The 19,251-nt window shown below is 36.0% G+C and overlaps 1 protein-coding gene across 5 annotated transcripts in view; it reads left to right on the top strand.

Annotated features, from left to right (window-relative positions):
- The window catches only part of cpsf6 (cleavage and polyadenylation specific factor 6), a 37,410-nt gene extending 21,527 nt beyond the window's left edge, over positions 1-15,883 (top strand). For 3 of the 5 annotated variants that reach the window (XM_086009371.1, XM_086009374.1, XM_086009375.1), the window contains 2 exons: positions 1,921-2,120; positions 13,510-15,883. In XM_086009371.1, coding sequence (XP_085865497.1) covers positions 1,921-2,116 — 196 coding nt within the window. In that variant the 3' untranslated portion in view covers positions 2,117-2,120; positions 13,510-15,883. Of the gene's footprint in view, positions 1-1,920; positions 2,121-2,215; positions 4,489-13,509 lie in introns of those variants that run through there. The other 2 variants (XM_086009372.1, XM_086009373.1) reach the window with 2 other exon arrangements.
- The last annotated feature ends 3,368 nt before the right edge of the window (positions 15,884-19,251 follow it).

Raw genomic sequence — 19,251 nt, 5'->3', positions numbered from 1 at the left:
TGGCATTCCCAGATCCAGTCCAGGAAGACAAGTCTCCTATGCAGAGGTAGCTCAAGCCTTTCCATAAAAAGATTTAAAGTCGTTGGAAACATGAAGTGACAGTTATAATTAGTAGGGATCTGGCACTTGGTAAAAGAAATGATTTATTTTGCAGGATCCCCCTCTAACGGTGCCGACATTTTCTTCAGGCAGTTCTAGGAAGTTGAGGGGGGGTAATCCTATCAATATGACTGAGGCCTTACAAAAGGTTCCCTCAGAGAAGGAAATCTCTCGGGAGTAAAACTAAAAATATTTGTCGGAAGATCTCGGTGGAGATGTAGTGCTAATGCAGATTGAACATTGTAGATTTTCACCAGTGGATCCCTCTATGCCTACATGCTTCAGATGGTCAATGTACAATTATCCAGAAATTAATCTCTAGTTCACTTTACAGGACAAAAGATATTTGTGGCTTTGTTTGAGTCCCAAGTGATAGTGCTTCTGTTTTTTAAGACAGGCAGTAGTTTCTTTGGAAGTGACGGTTCCTGTATACAAGGATCCTTCTAGGCTGAGGAGGTAAATCATCCTTGTGATAGCCAAGAAAAACACTCAGATTAATGGTTGGTTCACTTGACAATTACCTTAATGCCATGTCTGTTGCATTGGGGCAAAGAGCCATAAAACAAGTCCTACTTAACTGCTTGTAATATTTACAGTACATATCACTACTTTTTTTTGCAATCTGGCATTTAAAGTGGTTTAAAGACACTTGTAATCTGAAAACCCCAGAATTTCTGACTTGCTGACATGACTCTTGAAAGGTTCAGGCTAGAAAAGCTCGCTATTCATCAGTCTCATTGGAAATCTTTAATTTTTTTAAAATCTCATGGTGGTTAATTTAGTCCTTGGCAGATTGACCATAGAGACATTTTTTTTACTTCAACACTTGCCATTGTGGCATTTGTTACTTCAGAGAGTTGGGTTAGTTTCTTGTAAGCACATGGATAGGGCAATTATTTGGCTTCACCTATCATTCTTGCTTAGGATTGTTTTTAAGTTCTATTTATAACTGGAGGTAACTGTATTTACATTGAGTAGTTGGTAGATGAGTCATAGTTTTCATCAGTCTATGCAATTAGTCTCATTTGAGAATGAAAACTTATGGAAGCCCATTGCTAAATAAAAGTTAGCAAAGTGGGTACTAGCAGGTATCTCCAAGATATTCTGGAAAACCTGAATGAATTTTGGCATTGCTTTAGTATAGTCCTGTATGAGGAAAAAATAGATTTTGTATTTTTCAGATATTATCTTTTCATGTTCAGCATATGCAAAACTCATGTTCCGAGTCTGTTCTTTTACATCTGGATTGAAGCTTTTCATATTGATCCTTTTTTAGGGTTTCTCTGCTACTGTATGTTTGGTCTTGATGTTGTTTTGATTGGGATTAAAACCAGCAGAGAGGTTCACAAAATATATGGGGAATGCAGGTCACCTGGCTCTTTGTTTAAAAAAAAACAACAAAAAAAACACTTTTTTTTAAAAACAAAGTACCCCCAGATGATTTTCAGTATCCTATTGTATAAAGTTCGAACTTCAGTCACAGAAACTGAGGATGACAGTGCCTCAGGATAAATGTATAATTTGTAGGTACCAGTTTGTTACAATACAGACTAAATTAAGATGATTTTTGTGGGCTGTAAGCAACAAGCAGCAAAATATACCTTCAGTATTTCAAGGATACGGGAATTCTCATTATAAAGTCCTGTGATGCAGTGTCCATTACCTAGTCCTCCTGATGTGACAAAACTGTTAATGGCATAATGAGTTAACTAACTGTCCGACCATGCAAAACAAAAGTAAATGTGTAATATTTTTATATAAATGTTATATTGATAGATTTGCTTAAAATCTTTCCACTAAAGAGGAATTATCTTCTTTTAGAAAACGTGAACGTTCACGGGAGAGAGACCACAGTAGATCAAGAGAGAAAAGCAGACGCCACAAAGAGCGCTCACGAAGCCGTGATCGGCATGACGACTATTACCGTGAAAGAAGTAGAGAGCGGGAAAGGCATCGTGATCGTGAGCGAGATAGAGACAGAGAGAGAGACAGAGAACGAGAGTATCGTCATCGTTAAATAGGTGGGTTACTTGTTCATTTGTAATTGTGTAAAGTGATTTTATTTTTCTGCCTATTTTACAAACAGATTTGAGAATTCTTCAATTTTATACAGTAGCATTCGACTGGGGCCTTGTGCAAAGTTACACAGAAGCTGTCTAGCGCATTAGTCAAATAACATTCTTCAGAATTTTGGTAAGTATCGCCATTGAGATGAGTTGGTGTCTAATTTGTGATGAATGGCAATTGAGTTACTTTATTTGACACTTCAATTCACAGATTAGAGCGTTGCTTTTCATGTAAGTAGTTAGAAAACAATCTATTTTTGGACACTGATTCGTACCTGTTGCAATTCAGAATTTTGGCTGGTGCAAAACATTGTATGTTCTGAAATAATTATTTGCAGGAATTATAATCGATGTCTCCGATTAAGCAACACTGGTGCCTCTTGTGGCATGGGATTCCACTTCAGAGAGTATTTTTTCTGTCTACATTCTTTGCCCCCCATCATCCTTGCTCCTGTGCCATTTCTAGCAAACGTAAATAGCTGCCTTCAGCACAAGATGCTGCAGACCACCATTTTTTTTCTTGTTGCGGATGGCTTAAGTGCTAAGCCCATTCATGCAGGGCAGCTGGCTTTCACAGACCTCCCTCTTCTCTTTTTCCCCCCCCCCCCCTCCCTCCCCAAACCTAGTGGGGAAGGTTTGCAGCCAGGAAATCCAGTTCCATTAGGACTTCTGTGCTCAGTTGCTCCTCTACCAACTGTGTATAAATGGGGGTAATTCCTGGGCAATTAGTGTATTGCAGGAATGCTTCAAGTAGAAGTGATTGTGATATAAACTTGACAAATTTACCAGAAGTACAGTAAAGGATAATGGTGTACTAAGCTCTTTAATGCACTGGTAATTTTATTGTCATTAATTAATGTTTTGGATTTGAATATGCATTGAATTTTAAGTTTTGTTTCAGTAACTGGGTGATAGTCTTCATACTTTGGAGATGAGAGTCTACCACAGAATAAAATCTTCAAAATCTGAGTGTTTTTACAGCAATCTAATATTCAAGAGTATAAACTGGTATTTTATTTAGATGACTAGATTTATAGACAGTGTGTATAATTGGCCACAGTGATTTAATAATCTTAGGCAGGCCATTGTGGAGGTGTGGAGCAGAAGGGTTGAAATTCCCCACAGAGAAAGAAGGAAAACAGGCCATGTTACCCTGAACAAGTGTTACAAGTATCATAGCAACCAGTTAATAACTGCATTTACAGAGACCTTGTAAGAAATGACCTGTTGATCCTTGTGGCAGTGGATGGTGTCTGAAAAAGGAGAAACCCATTTGAAGGATTTGGGTGTTTTTTTATTACACATTTCTGAAAAGAGCAACTTGATGTGTCCTGCACTAGGAGTGTTGGCTGACAGGAATATATTTTACCTCAAAGAAGCTTTCAGGTAAAACTCTTAATTTTTTAAGGTGTTTTGTAGTCTATCTGTGACTGTTCAGATTGTTGCTGTTTGGTAGATAAACATTCCATTTAAAGCTTTTAATTCTGTAACACCTAGTTGGTATAAATAGATTCTTCCAACTGAGGACACTCCTGCGCAATTACTTTGGAATAATTTTCAAAATGGAGCATGTGCTAGTTGCTAATATGGTTCAATTTTGCATTTTATTTTGTGTGCAGGTTTGCACAGGCTTTTTGTTTGGCCAGATTTATCTATTCATCACCAAACTGCAGCTTATTGAAATCTTGACAGAATGGGTAAAGAAATTATGCCATAACTTATTTGTATTGATGGCATATATCAGCATTTTGAGCTAGTCCATAATGAAAAGGCAAAGGGAGCATACAATGCTGTGATCATACAAAAGATGTACAGGAAACTTTTTTTTACCCGGCACAGGCGGGACCGACGCGGTGCCGGTTCATCAAAAATTCCGGATCACCGAGCGCTATAGTAAAAGATACGGAGCTGAGAGCTCCGTATAAAGCAACAAACCCTGTGCTTCAAAACAATGGCCACAAGTTGCAAGCGTCTCTGTAGCTTAGCAACAGCTGCAGCCACACCCTTGCACATAACACATGGAGGAAGGCAAGTAATAAAAGTTACCTGAACCTACTCCTGAATTTTGCCGGTTAACCGAGATTTCCGGTTATTTAGGTGAAATCGAAAGTTTCCTGTATGTGATTTTTTTTGTGATGGTCTGCATTCTCCAAGTATCACGTGCAGAACAGCTGCGAAATGGCAAATTGGATGACAGTTTACTTTTTATTTCCTACAGGTAAATGGGTTAATGTAATTGTGGAATGCTTTAATTTGTTTTTGGAGAAGCTTATTGTAAATTTAGCTTAAAGACTTGAAATAAAAAAACACACATTCTTACCTCCTTGACTGGCACTTTTTTAAAGCAGTGACTGGGTTCTGATGGTCCAGTTGTTAGAAATTGTTCAGAGTAACACTTCTTTATTTTTGAGATGTGTTTGGCAAATCCAGCCACCAGTGTTTGTAGAAGTATTGTAATTGTTTACGTTATTTGAACTTCTAAATAGGATCTGTGTTTATAAAACAGTCTTGTTTTATAGAGATTTCATCAAGGAAAATCAAAATGTTCAACTTACATTTTTGATACCTAGAACTGCAATTGTAAGGATCATGTGATTTTACTGATTGTTGTCTACAACTTAATGGTTTCTTGTGTCGATGAAATTTTTTTACTCTGCAGTTTTTTTTTTTAAGTTGGTGGGTATAATATTACAGATAATGCCATGGATGTTTTAAGGCCGGCTTTGATTTTTTGACAATATGGGGAGATGTGGTTGTACTATATTTTCAAGGAGTTGTGCATGTCTTTGTAGTATGCAGACTGCAATTTATATTTTGTGAAACCAAAAAAAAGACACTGACTTGGTCATTTCCCATGTGTTATGGCTGCATTCATGATTCACTCAAAGTATGCCGGTAATAAACCAATTTGTTTTAAAACTAAGGTATTGCAACTTACAAAAGTAATGAAACTAACAATACCCAATTATTCAGATACACTGCTGAGTATCAACACAAATCCTCAATCACTTTTTTATATCCAAATTGAATGGCACTATTTAATATGAAGAATTTGGTTAAGGGTTCAGTTGCAGGGCATTTCAGGAGCTCGGGTTGTCAATTTGATCGCTTGAGCTTATTTGCCTTCGTTGGATGAAGTTAATAGTTCAGTTGTGCTGCACAAAAGAAGCATTTCTTGTTAAACGTGCATTCTATATTGTTCCCAATTACTTGAACGTGGAACTATACTAATTATAGTTGTGGGAAAATCTGTCCTAAACCCCACGGTTAGGGGAGGATATGTAGTGGGTTGTAGGGAAATAAGAACAATGGCATCAAAAATCTGTGTGCACATTTTCATTCTACCATACTTGGCTGTTAAATATTGTCCCGTATTCTTTAAACCTACTGGGCAGTTATCCTCCCTCTCGCTCTTCAATCCCAACCCTAATTGAAGACATGTCTCCCTTGCTGGATATATTACTGTCAGTTTATGAACAAGTTTCAGGTTTACTGTGGCATGCTAAAGATTAATTGTTTCAATCTAATAGATTTGTGTACACTTTAGGCCTGGTGGACTTATGAAGGAATGTATTTTTACATGACCTCGTGCAATTTCTTAAAAGTTGCCACTCTAAGAATGCCTGTAGTGATGATGAACAATATTGAACAGATGAAATATATGCCAATGATGTATTGCTACCTTAAAGCCATGATACCAGAAAACAAACAAGCCACTAGATTGGGTTTCTGTTCATTTTTAATTGTAGTTATTAAAATTGTTAGTACATAATCTATAAGGACATAGAATTCAGGTACTGCAAGTTATAGGCTTAGCTGCACCCTATTTTCTACATGCTTTCACTACTTGGCATTTATCCTGTAAACTACCTACAGCACAAAGTCATGCAACTGAACTGCACAGTATATTCTAGAACTGAATCAAACAGTTGTGTTAGTATAGTATTTTTATAATGTAAGAAATAGTGAAATCCATGTGAAGTGTCAAATTAAATCAGTGAGAACAGAAGCTATAATAAATATTTTGCCCACAATGGCCTGGTAACTTGAATTCATGTATGATGGGGCAATTTTCTTCAGTTATTTTCCTTTCACACTCTGTAATTTAAAGGCCGTTTACTATACAATACTAGTATTTGTTAAATCCTATTTCAATTTGATAAAAGTTGCATCTTATTTGGTAGAAAGCAAATTTTTAAGGTTCTTTGTTGGGTGGGGGGGGTTAGATGTTGAGTACTTGTATAGAAAAATGATTCCAAAGTTTTGGGGCAAGTTAATTGAACACACATGTTTGAAACTATACAATATTCTCCAAGAACCTTCCCATGTCACTTGCCAGCAACCTTAACTTTTACTGAAACACACAACTCAATAAAGCTATTTAAATAATTCCAGTAAATCTAATGGCTTTTAAAATTTCACCATTTGATTTTATATGTGCATCAAACTATTCCTTTCAAAAAAGATCTGTAACTTTAAAGGTGGTGCTTAAAGTCAAGTACTTGTGTGTTCTGACACCATATTTCAATGGTGGTTGGCACCTGTAATTTCAGACTTTTTTTTTAATTGTTTGCCTTGTATGAAAGGTTGAATCAGATGGTCTGTGCATTTTTCCCCACAGTCTATATACATACACTATGTAAAATGTATAAATCTTGTTCTTGCCTAATTTTCAGTTACTTTATAAGCTTCTAAATTGGATCTTGCTATAGGTTGCCAGTTTCTATTTATTTATGTTGCATTGCCTTTCCTGTCTTCCATTTTTCCCTTGGGTCTCCAATGGGAAAACTAGTGCAATTGCTGTTGCCCTACAATGAAAACATGGCGCTTTCTTGTAGCTAGCAAAAATCTAATTATTTAATCGTCACTATTCCAAATTTCAAAATAAACTATGCTTCACAACTTTTGATACTTTGAATTGTTTTAGCTGCTGAAAAATTTGATTCTCCAGTGAGATGTCCCAATTTAAACTCAATCTTGTGTTGCACCTTCCACTATTTGCTTGTATCAACTTTTTTTTTTCAAATTTAGAAAACCTGTCTAGTCTGGTGTTTTTTTTGTAAACTAGTAGTTATGTAGTGTCTATTGTGCCATTTCCACAAAGTTGCAGAAAATTTCTATTTCATCTTTAGGAAACCATTTAGGGATATAATGCCTTAAAGTGGTGAATAAGATAATACTGTTATTGGTTGTTTTGTATACAAAAATTAGGCCACATTTGCATTAGGAATTATCCACAGTGATTAAAAGGAGAGACTTGTACAAATTCTCACTGTAAAATAATTTTTGTATATTGTAAATGCTGTAAAATGCTGGTTTTGTTACCTGTATATATTTTTTAAATGACCTGTCATATGGGTGTGAAAGAATTGCTTTGTAATTATATTTTGAATATGTGGTCACTACAAGTTAAATTCTTTAATTGTCCCTCTTGTAATTTCAAAACCCTAAATATCAAATCCCTTGTGTTCTGTGCCATTTCTCATTGTTTTTCTATTGGTTGATCATCTAATTATGAATGTTTTGATAATCCTTAAAGCTGCATACGGTTAGATTGTTTATTTTTTTGGTGGAATAGAAATTATGTGCATTGTTTTGTGATCCATATTTGGATTCTGCTTCAAACTTTTTTTAAATGGCTTAATCAACTGAAATCTGTATTTCCCCAACCTTGTTTCTTTGGACACTGCTTAGAAAGAGGGAAACATTTTGCCTGTTGGCTGTATTTTGCTAAAACTGGCTAATACATTCTACTTGTTTCTTTACAAGACCCATCAAAGCTTCAGATGTTTTATATTACTACTACAAAACACTTAATAGTATAGAAAGTAATCCTAGATGTTAAATGACTGAATAAATGTTCTCTGATCCCTTTTTATGAAGTATTTTACAATTCCAGTGTGCCTTAAAGGTTTGCACTTTGCAGAGTTTGCATTGTAAAAGCTGGACAGCTGATTATTTCCATTGTTGGTATCAAGAATTTCTTTTTAATAGTTTTTAAAAAAAAATTTGATAGTGCCTTTATAATCACCATGAGACATTATTTCCCCTCTTGAGATCCTCGGACATGGATTTGCCATATTTACATATGTGCATTTAATAAAGCTGTTGGAAGTGATTTTACATGTTGGTTTATTCATTTAGTGGAAGTTTGCTTTCAACACATTGCACCACAAAACCATCTCCAAGGATTTATTGCTCCAGCATGGATTAAAATTAAAAATCGTGTCTTTTAATTGTAATGTGTGGTAGTAGAAAATAAAATCTTTAGTATGTGAATAAGCTTTTAATAATTAACATTAGCCCTATTGCACATGTTTATGCCCACCTTCTGTCTTTGCATGGAATTGCTTTAAATCTGTTGAATATCATTTGCCACATGCCAAGTCATTAGGCACTAGTTATTTTTTTGAAGTCAGGATAAATTGGCTAAAACTTTACTGCCATAATTTCATTGCAATCCAAGGGGGAGGCTATTCTGAATGACCATGATTTTAAATATTGTGCAAAAGGTATATAGATAAACCCATATTTGTCTTTACCAACCTGTGTTTTAAAAATTGGTCAGAGGCACTGCAAGCACAGACCTTTTTAACAGGACCACTTCTCCACTAAGTTGACTGTTGCCCACCATTGCATATTGATGTCAATGGAGATGTGTTACACAATTGCCTGCTGGCTAGCAGGTGAAAGCCTAAAACACAGGAATAAGAGATTCTAAGACCAATGAGAAGAGACTGTATACTAGATATTAAGACAGTTCAGAAAAAGTAAGCCTTGAACACCACTACAAGGTATGGTAAGAAAGTGGTCTCCAATTCATCTTGCAACACTTTGAATCAATGGTGGCGTTCTTGATGCAATTGTGATTAACACCTGGAAAGGACAATCCGATGGGGTAGAGTAGTGGGGGCAAAGGCCTTTGAGTTAACGGGTAGGAGTGTGGGTGGGGGGGGAAGAGAGGACCATGTGTTTCTAGATTGATGAATTAAGATTGTCCAAATGGCTTTTCTTAGTATTTTTCTTGACATCAAGAAGTATGCAGATATTTCCCTCTTTTTTAAATTCATGATTACTGTTCTATGCAAAATACCCTTGAGTTGGGGAAACTAATTCCAAATCTGGTGTACTGACCTTTCATGGTTTATGAATTAGTAGTGGGGAAAGGTGAGGTCATGATCAAGTGCGGTGCATAGCAAACTCTTCCATTTCTGTTTTCAGTATAAACACCTTTGCATTGGTGGGCCAGTAGTTTCAATTTAATATCTAAATACTATTGAAAGTATTGCTGCCAGAAAATTCTTTGTGTAACATATATCTCCTCATTCTCAGAACAAAAATCTTGTACAAAATTTAAGTTTCCAAAATTCACAATGTAGAAATGAGACCAAAATTTTTGTTTTATAGGGGGGGCGGGGTGGGGAAGATTTTGCACCACCATTATTTTGTGACCAAAATGTGTTGCGAAATTTAACTTGTGCAACACGTGACAGTAAAAATTGACTTCAGCTGTATTTTCACCACAATTACCTTGAGTAGAAGATAACACAAATGGGGTGGGGGGGTTATTATTTAAATATGCTTTTGTCTTTGAAATATTGAGCATTTACAAACACATTAAAGTATTTGCAAACATCAAATATTCGCCAGTCTATGCTGAAAATTGATTAATTTTTCCATTTGAAATTTAGTACTCCAGGATCCAACTTAAGTTCCTAAATAAGTGGGAATTGTAGTAGCCCCATTGGATGCACCAGTTCTAAAAATATTACAGTAATTGACTTTTTAATCGATCATTAAACAAGTTTCAAACCTTTTACTGTAGGAGGTGCTAGAACTTACCCATTCGTGTCACCAGTATTAATGAGAGTTTGTGGCTCTTTAGCTTTGATTTCTTGTAGCCCAACTGCTGTGCATAGTGGTGTAATTTTAGGCATTTTTCTTAGTTGCCTAGTGAAACATCATAAGCTGTTTGTTTTGAGAGAGAGTTGAGCATTGTTTAGCCAAAGTAGATGTAATTTCTTTGCAGGAGCGAGCCACTTCTGTGACTCAATTTCTACGGGTATAGTTTCAATATAATTTTGGTTTTGCTGGTGTGAATGGATTGTCCTGATAAGACAACCTGGTGACTAAATCCAATGTCCAAATGAGTTATATTTTCTCGCCTCACCTATTTCTAAATTACTGTTCTGCAACACTAGTTAACTTCTGTTGAGCATGACCTAAATTTAACTATCTGCCCATTTCCTTTGCATATCTCAATTAATGAATATGCTGTCGGTTTTATGTTAAAAGCTGTATAATTTTAGCCATTTCTATTGAACTGAATTGATATTTGTATTGCACTAAACTATTTGTGAAATAACTGTTTGCAAAATTGTGAACATACTAAAATAGTATGATTAATATCCCTTTTATTAATTTGGCCTAGCATTTAGAGATGTCTAATTGTAATTTTTGATTTCTACAAAAGCTCTGTACTTTAGATCACCAATGTATTCATTATCTGTATCAACATTTTCTTTTGATCATGTTTATTATCGTGTATTACAAATCCCTCAAGTAATGATTTAATGTTATGGCCCACTTAATTATTATGCATTGTAACACAAATTTGGTAAACATTAGTCATCTGTGTTGGATCCACTAACCATCCACAATGTTTCAATTTTAGTATGGAGAATCAAGAAATATTGAAGTTTTATTACAGCAGTGATTTATTAAATTAACAACCTTTAACCCAACACTGAATCAGTTATGGGGTCGCTCAAGACGATGATTCACTCCCAATTGCTTAACCATTGGAGGGCCAAGTCACCTGTGCTGCTTTGAGTCCTTTGGACTTGTAGAGTCCTAGAGCAGGTTTCCTTTTGTTCCTGTAGATGGGGAATGGTGTTGTCTAAGTTGACTGGGTAGAAAGACAAAAGCATATTGGATTTATTGAATGTGGCTATTCCTTAACTTCTGACCAATTTTGTAAGTGATGCTTTTTAAGGTAGATTTGTTGTCAACATTGGGATGGTAACTAGGGCACAGCACTGGACTGACTGACTATTGGATTATGGTCACCTGTTCTCCATTTTAGATGTGTGCTTCACTTCAATTGCTCACTGCCGAGGCAGGTGTTTCAATATCCTTTGAATCTGCAAACAGCAGTGGCAACTTCAATCATGCTTTAGTTTAGGATCAATCATAGTAATCTGCATACTGTTGTCAACAGTGAAGGTACAGTATTTACTTTTTAGATGTGGCTGTTGTCTTCAGTAGTATTAGCATATCACTGATCATAAATCGACTTTGTTTGAAAAGTTATATTGAGAATTAACATTGCAGTATTAAATTTATTTTTAGATTGGTTGTATTTTACCACTGCTTCATACCTTTTTAAATACTGGTGACACTGGATGACTAAGTGGCTAATGAATGCTTGCACCTCACGAGTGTCCCACAATTCAGTTTTTAACCTGTAATGGTATTACTGTTGTGCACTGGATTTTGAAGTAATTGTGTGATTTCATCAAAACCCCCCCAAAAAAAAAAAATTTTTTACAGAATTATAATACAGTATCTAGTTTCAACTGTAGTGTTAATTATTAGATTTATGGCTAAACAATGTTTTAATTTAGATTTGAGCATAAAATTTGAAGTTACACAATGGTATGCCTTTCAAAGTTAATCCATGCTGGTGCAATTTAAGCAACCTTTTATTGGCGGGGGCGCGGTTGTGGTGCGGCCTAGGGGAAATGCTGTCTCATGGAGATGACGTGAAATATAGGTTCAACATTATTGAGTGTTATATGGTTCAGATGATTACTGAAAATCTAGTGTGTTAACAGATGTGGCATTGCAACGTTCTAGATTCCTGCAAAACTGGATTGGTTCTCTTGATAAAATTCTAATTTGTATGGCCTTGAAAATTGAACGGACTGTATCATTCATAGGCCAATGAAGCATTAAAATACACAAACGGCCCGGAATGCTGTTTGAATATAGTAGAAAAACTGCTGCTGCTTCCTTAAGGCCACCCAAGGGATTTTATTAAGGGACCTAGCCTGATGCATTAATGTGTAGCTTCTGGATGACTTGAGGGAAAACCTGGTGTGCAGTAAACTGTTTTACACCGTGGATGCTGCCAGCTGCTGGGTTCCAAGAGTAGTTAACACAATCAGATCTCCTTTACTCTATTTCTGCTATTAAGTAATGATTTCACAGTAGAAATGGCTAATTTAACTAATGGTGCTGACGGTAGTTGCTGTAAATATGTTTGAGAAATCCATGACCTGGGGAAACTTGTGGCTGTTACAAAATGTTGTTAAATTGTTTTAATGGTTTTATTCAGATTGAAATAATTTAGATGACATAACTTAAATAGAAGATAATGTTTAAGAGCTTTAACCTGGAGCAATGTATATCTGCATGTCTGGATATTATACAAGAACCCAATCCATGTCTTTTTTTTGTAAGGTGCAATATATTGATTTATTTTCCAACAAGTGCCATTTATCAATTTGTGTCCTTATTGAAAATGTGTTTCCTGTTTGAAAGGGAGTATGTCCAAATAAATGAGCCCACTTGTGACCTTTGACCTGTAACAGGTATCCCCCTAGGTTTTAAGTTTTTAAATCTGCTGTTGCATAACTTCTGATTTCCTCTTCTTAACTACCTCTATTTTGTAGTGTTGGGTGCAAACCTTCACAGTAAGGGCTCTATAACCAACAGAATGTCTTAACGTATACTTTAGTTTGTCAAGTAATACATTATAGCTTTGCACTCAGTAAAATGTGGCTGTTACCTCACTAACAATTTTGAAATAAACTAAAACATTTAAAACTCCCAACGCATCTTTGAACTAGTGGGCAAGTAGTTACCATTTTACTGAGTCAGTTGATGCAAGGTCACAATCGGGCTCAGTTTGAAATGTTTGAAATGTTTTCTAATGAGTCAGAGTGGTAGTTTTAAAACTGGCCGTTTCATTTTTTTAAAATATGGTTTACTTCTAAATATGACTGAAAAATGCTTTTGACTTGTGTTAATCAGTTAATTTACTGATGTGTAGCATAATATTGGTCTTGAAAATGCATATTGTGGGCTTTTTAGAATGTGTGGAACAATATTTGGATAAGTTTACAACTGTACTGAAATTGAAAATTTGAACTCTGATTTCTTTGATCTGTAGTATTTGTTTAAATACTAATGAAAAAATGCTGTTCAAGTTACCAATATTAATACACAAATGCATGATTTACAATATGTACCTCAGTAAATTCAGTATGATGGTGTAAAGTATGTACAAACGTAGTCGGGGAAGAACAAAATCTACATCATGAATTTTGACACATTACAGCTGTCTGAAGAGAAACGTCTCCAGATAAAAGAAACAACAAAGGCTCTTCACAGAAAAGACTGCCCTTTATCCATCTGTTGGAATTTCATGGTTGAACAGGAATTCTCAGGCTACGTGGTTAAATGGAGCAACAGTAACGAATAAAGCAAATCCACTGTAATGGTAACTGATTGCTCTATATTTTTTTTATGTTGCTTGATTAACCATTTTATTTGGACACAACCTGTGTGACTTAAAAGTTACTAAAAGCTTTGGCAACTCTTCGTATTCTAAGCGTTAGACGTACATGACGTGTAAACAATTAAGTCGTTAGCTTCACTGTTTTTATAGTTCTTTCATCTTGTTACCAAAATTGTTACAAAATTGTTAATGTTCAAATAATGACTGTAAGCAGCTCAGTTTCAGTTTATCAAAATAGATGTACTATTAGTGTTGTAATAAACTGTTAAATGGAGCCTACGGTTGTGTAGATTATGCAAGTTCTCAGATTCAGTTTCTTGATGTTGAATCCTTTTGATGGCTGTATGTTGTGGTGTATTAATTTGATAAATTCCAACATCTTGTATAATTTGCCCCAGTTGGTTTGGAACTCGTGTTAGTCAACCTCCCAGTTTTAATACAGACGCATCTTAATGACGAAATCCAGATGTGGTTGGTGGAGGACATTTTTAACGTTCATTTCACGTCTTGGACATAAATCTCAGCAATATAATCTGTGACAAACACTACTTCTGTAGAGAGACTTTTTTCCTGTTTTGTATGTCAAAACATAGTGTCTTGGACATGAAACTCTGGTTTTAGTGAAAGGAATTTTTTAATGTCCTATTTTAATTGATTTTATATGCCTCTGCTACTTCAGTTGAGGAGAGGAATGGTTTACTTCAAAAAATGTTAAAGCAGTTGCATTGTATTTTAATGCAGGCTATTTATTTGGGACTGCCAAATACTTAGACTTTTTAAACTGATTGAACACCGTACAAGACAATCTGAATATAGTTAGAAGTAGAAACCCATGTTCTTAAGTTTTTTTTCTTGTGGTATTTGAAACTGAAAGCTCTGTATCTGTGTTCATTTTGTCTTAAGAGTTTGAATTTGAAAACCACCAAAACCTCTACACACTGCTTTTTACTTTTCATGAATAGATTGCCAGCTTTCAGCAGAAGATGCAGTTAATGTGCAGTATTTTTCTGTAGCCCTTGTTTCTGAAAATTAGCTGAAAAGGTGTGTCTAAAAGTATATAAGGTCATAAGGGCAGTTTGTGTAGATTAACTTTTGATGGTTTCAATGTTTTTGTACAAATCCAGATCAAAACAAGGATAGCACAGTTTCAACTCTGTATGTTAGCACTATTTTTGCACAGAAAAGTCATGTTACATGTGTGAAACTCAACACCTGGCCAAATACAAAAATGTTTAAGCTGTTTGAAGAAAGTGCTTTGGAGCTGAGGTGTGATCAGTCTAAAGCACATCTGTCGGTTGCAAAATGGTATGTTCTGAGTTTCTACAGTGATGCAATAAAAATGACAATTCGATGGGTGACTGGTTGCTCTAGTGGTAGTATTTGACTCCCATTTAGAGGCCCTGGTTTTGAGTTCTTGTGTTCACTGAGCTTGAGACTCAGTTACCTTCTTTGGGTTGATTTCCTCCGTTCTCCCTAGGGCACTAGATAGTGTCTTTATGATAGAGTGCTTTAACTCAGATGAAAAATTAGCTGGGAGATTTTTATCCTATCCAATAGTGTGCCTCCTTTTGCTAATATGGAGCTGTGTTGATGGCATCTATGGAGAAGTTTGTTGTTCAGACTGTCTCCAACAGGCAAAATTCAGCACCAGAAGTGGGACATTTAAATTTACCCTTTCTGTTTGACAGTGACAGTAGATGTGTTTTTAAAAAAAATTAAAAAAAATAGACTGGTCATACTTTCTCTTGCTGGCTTAGTTTGAGAATGTTTGAGTATCCAAGTTATTTTTGGTTCCTCCCTACATTAAACATATCAGCATTGTTTGCAAGTAGTGATTCCTACCCTTAACTTTCTCACAATACAAACGTTCCAGACATGTTCTCCCCTTTTTAGGGGTTTGGGGGGGCAGTTGATGTACTTTTGGAGCCCGTATAATTTAACAGATGGTTCACTGTCTTGTGTAATTATAATGTGCAAACCTTTTGTTTTCTACAAGTCAGTAGTGTCTTTAAAAATGATCGTGTCTACCATACCTGTGTATTTTTTTGTTTTTATATTTTTGTTTTGCTGGGTTGCTTTTTATCTGAACCAGTAAATATTTGAAGTATATTGCTAGCCTTTGGAAATAGATCATATTTAACATGAAATTACCTCATTCGTTTCAAAAGGAGTAAAATGACTTGCTTATAAGGTTGGACATTGTCTTTTTTTAAAGGATGAATTTTGCTTACAATAAGATAGTTGTATGAATGTTAACTTTTCGAACACTTGCAAGCTATGTTTACCAAGAAGCCAGACTGCACAAATAAGGTTTTCCGTTCTACAGGTATGAGATTTACAATTAAGTAATGTTGGAAATTTACCAAAAATTATTCTTAAAACAAGTATTAAAAACAAAACTCAGGTAAGTAAAATCATTTTCTAAAACTTAAATGTGGATATTTTACTTAACTGCTTTTAAATTATTGACTAAAGCACTTTTGTTAAACATTTTTAAATTGCAGTTTTTTTTTTAAATAAAGGGTTTTATATAAAATTCAGTGTTTTTTTTATTTAAGTGGTATCATGCAATTGAATAATGTATAAATGTATCAAAGTTGAACTCTAGTTTTAATTGAATATTGGATCTTGTATGGTGTTACATTGAGTTGGATCATGTAAATGGAGTAAGTTTTGAGGCTAAATAGTTTTTAAATAAAGAAAATATATATTCTGGTTTAGACTAAACCTGAAACATTTCTCTGATCTATAATTTAAGTTGGGCTTTGACCAAGATATAACTCCTCATTGGGAGTTTCCTTTCTGCTAGTGTTAAAACTCAGTCCTCGGAGGAAAATTACATTTAGATACTGGATCAATATTTTTATACCCTGTTTATTGATAGTTTAGGTGATTTGGTAGAGTTTTCCCAGACAACAAATTTGCACTGCTAAAGACCTCAAGACTGAGTTGTGTAGGTGTGGGGAACAAAACAGCTGTGCCTTCATGTCACCGTACTAATTCCTGAAGGACAGATACACAAATTGAAGGTTCAGACTAGACTCCATGGTACATTTTCACTCGTGATTGCAAAAAGCACTGCCTGCAGTTGCTCTGCTCCATTAACTTTAGTGACTGCATAACTCTAGATGCCAAGTGGCAGATCCTCCCTGCAACATATGCAGAGCCAAGATCTGAGCCATTTCAAAATTTGAGTACACATCAATAATAGCCCAACAATACTACTGTGATTTAATCAGCAGCAGGTAGGACTCCTTGAAGTGATGTAGATATGGCACTGATCTATACTTAATTCAGTGGGTTATCTCAGCATATACGAGTTCTCATGCCCTCAGAACATACCCACTGCATGCATGGACCTTCCATTTGCAATCAATTTAATCTTCATTGTTTGGGGTTAACCATGGCTATATAGAAGAATAAGCTACTGAAGTTCTCTAGATTTCAAAGTGTTGGGGAATCAGCTTGGTTGATGTCAGACAATTAGGTGGATGATTTAGTGTGGCTTTTTTTGCATTGCACCATAAAGATTCAAGCAGGAGAAAAGTACTGTTCTAAAGATCCCCATCACATTTGCCAAGAAAGATTTAATTCTCTGGTTTTCTGGCTCAAGTCCATCGAGTTCCAATGTGGAGTTCGTTTTGATCACACTGGCTGGATTTAATGCAATAACTCCCTCGGGGCTCCCTTCTGATAACTTCTTGAGGGGTGGCCTAATAGAGCCACTGATAGCTTCAAGGAATAGCTTGAATGTGAAGATTTATGGTGGCAAATGGAAGAATTTTGTCCAGTGGTGTATAAACTCCACTTTATTCCAGAGAAGAAATCCCCCTATAATTTATCATATTGTCAAATGTTTCAGGATCTGGTATTTTCAGCTTTTTGCGAGTCCAACAACTAGTAAGCAATCAGGAAACAATCCACCCTGGCTTTTATATAAAACACCTGGAAAGTGTGCTCTTTGAATTGTCGTTTTGATTTTTATAAAATTGGGTCCCATCAGCTCCTGTACACCCAAGTTGCTTTCATTCAAGATAGTTCTTTAACAAGCCTTCATCGCAGGTTTGGCAGACTGTTCGGGTTTGGTTTAGACCCACCATTTGAATAGGATAGTTGTCAAATCCCTTTAGCAGTACTTTTTCCATTAGATGTTGCTCATTTCTTCAATTGAAAGGAATTCCACTTGTAGAAAGGAGGGATGGAATTTTGACAGTTTTTCCTTTTGGGAGCACAAATCACAGGTTTCATGGCCCAGAATTTCCTGCAAGTGGTGGTATTGGCGACAGACACTGCCGATCCTACTGTTGAGAACTTACTCAAATTTGCTGCATTTATAATTTGAATACATCACAGCGAACATAGCAAATCTGAAGCAGCATAGCCAATGTTTATTAATGGCTAAGTCTAGAGGATAGATGCATAGATTGAGGATTGGTTAACAGACAAAAGAGTAGGAATAAAGAGGTCATTTTTGGGTTGCCAGGCTACCTAGTGGGGTACCACAAGGATCAGTGCTTGTGCCTCAGCTATTTATGATCAATATCAATGACTTGGATACATTGCACTCAGTCCCCTCATCCAAGTTTGTTGTTGATACAAAGGTGGGAAAGTAAGCTGTGAGGACGACGCAAGGGGGCTGCAAAAGATGTAGACAGTAAGTGGGCAAGAACATGGCAGATATGATATGTGAAGTTACCCACTTTGGTAGGGGAAAAGTAGAATATTTTTAAATAGCGAGACTGGTAAATGTTGGTATTCAGAAGGACCTGGGTGACCTTGTACACACATCACAAAGCTAACCTGCAGGTACAGCGAGCAATTAGGAAAGCAAATGGTATGTTAGCTTTTATTACAAAGGGATTTAGAGTATAAGGGTAAAGAAGTCTTGCTGCAATTATATATGGCTGTACTGTGTTCAGTTTTGGTCTCTTTACCTAAAGGAAGGATATACTTGTCTTAAAGGGAGTGCAACGTAGGTTTACTAAAATGATTCCAGGGGTGAGGGGCGTTTGAGTAGACTAGGCCTATATTCTCTCGAGTTTAGTGAAATGAGGTGCTCTCATTGAAATGTATAAAATTCTCAAGGGGCTTGACCGGGTAGATGCTGGGAGGACGCTTTCCCCTGCCTGGAAAGTCTCGAACTAAGGGGTTTGCAGTCTTTGAATAAGGGGTCGGCCATTTAGTACGGAGATGAGATGAGAAATGTCTTCACTCTGGGTTGTGAATCCTTGGAATTCAAGACTGAGAGCGATAGATTTTTGGATAATAAGGTAATCCAGGGATATGGGGAAGGTGGAGTTGAGATAGATCAGCTATGATTTTATTGAATGGTGTAGGCTTGAAGGGCCGTATGTCCTATTCCTATTATGTTCTCAAGATATGCTCAACATGCAAGAAATAATTGGTTGGAATACGACTGAAAATTGCAAAGTCCTCGGGACATTATTGTGTGATGTAAGTCACGCCGCAACTCTGCGCTAAAATAATGGCTTCTGCCATAGATTACTATACCAAACCTTTTCAGGAACTTCTGGGCCATTTCGTTTCCCCCCCCCCCCCCCC

This window comes from Somniosus microcephalus, chromosome 16 (genome assembly GCF_052327205.1).
Source record: "Somniosus microcephalus isolate GS21.2 chromosome 16, FLI_Smic_1.0, whole genome shotgun sequence".
Lineage (NCBI taxonomy): Eukaryota > Metazoa > Chordata > Chondrichthyes > Squaliformes > Somniosidae > Somniosus > Somniosus microcephalus.
This window is presented reverse-complemented; position numbering and strand designations above follow the sequence as displayed.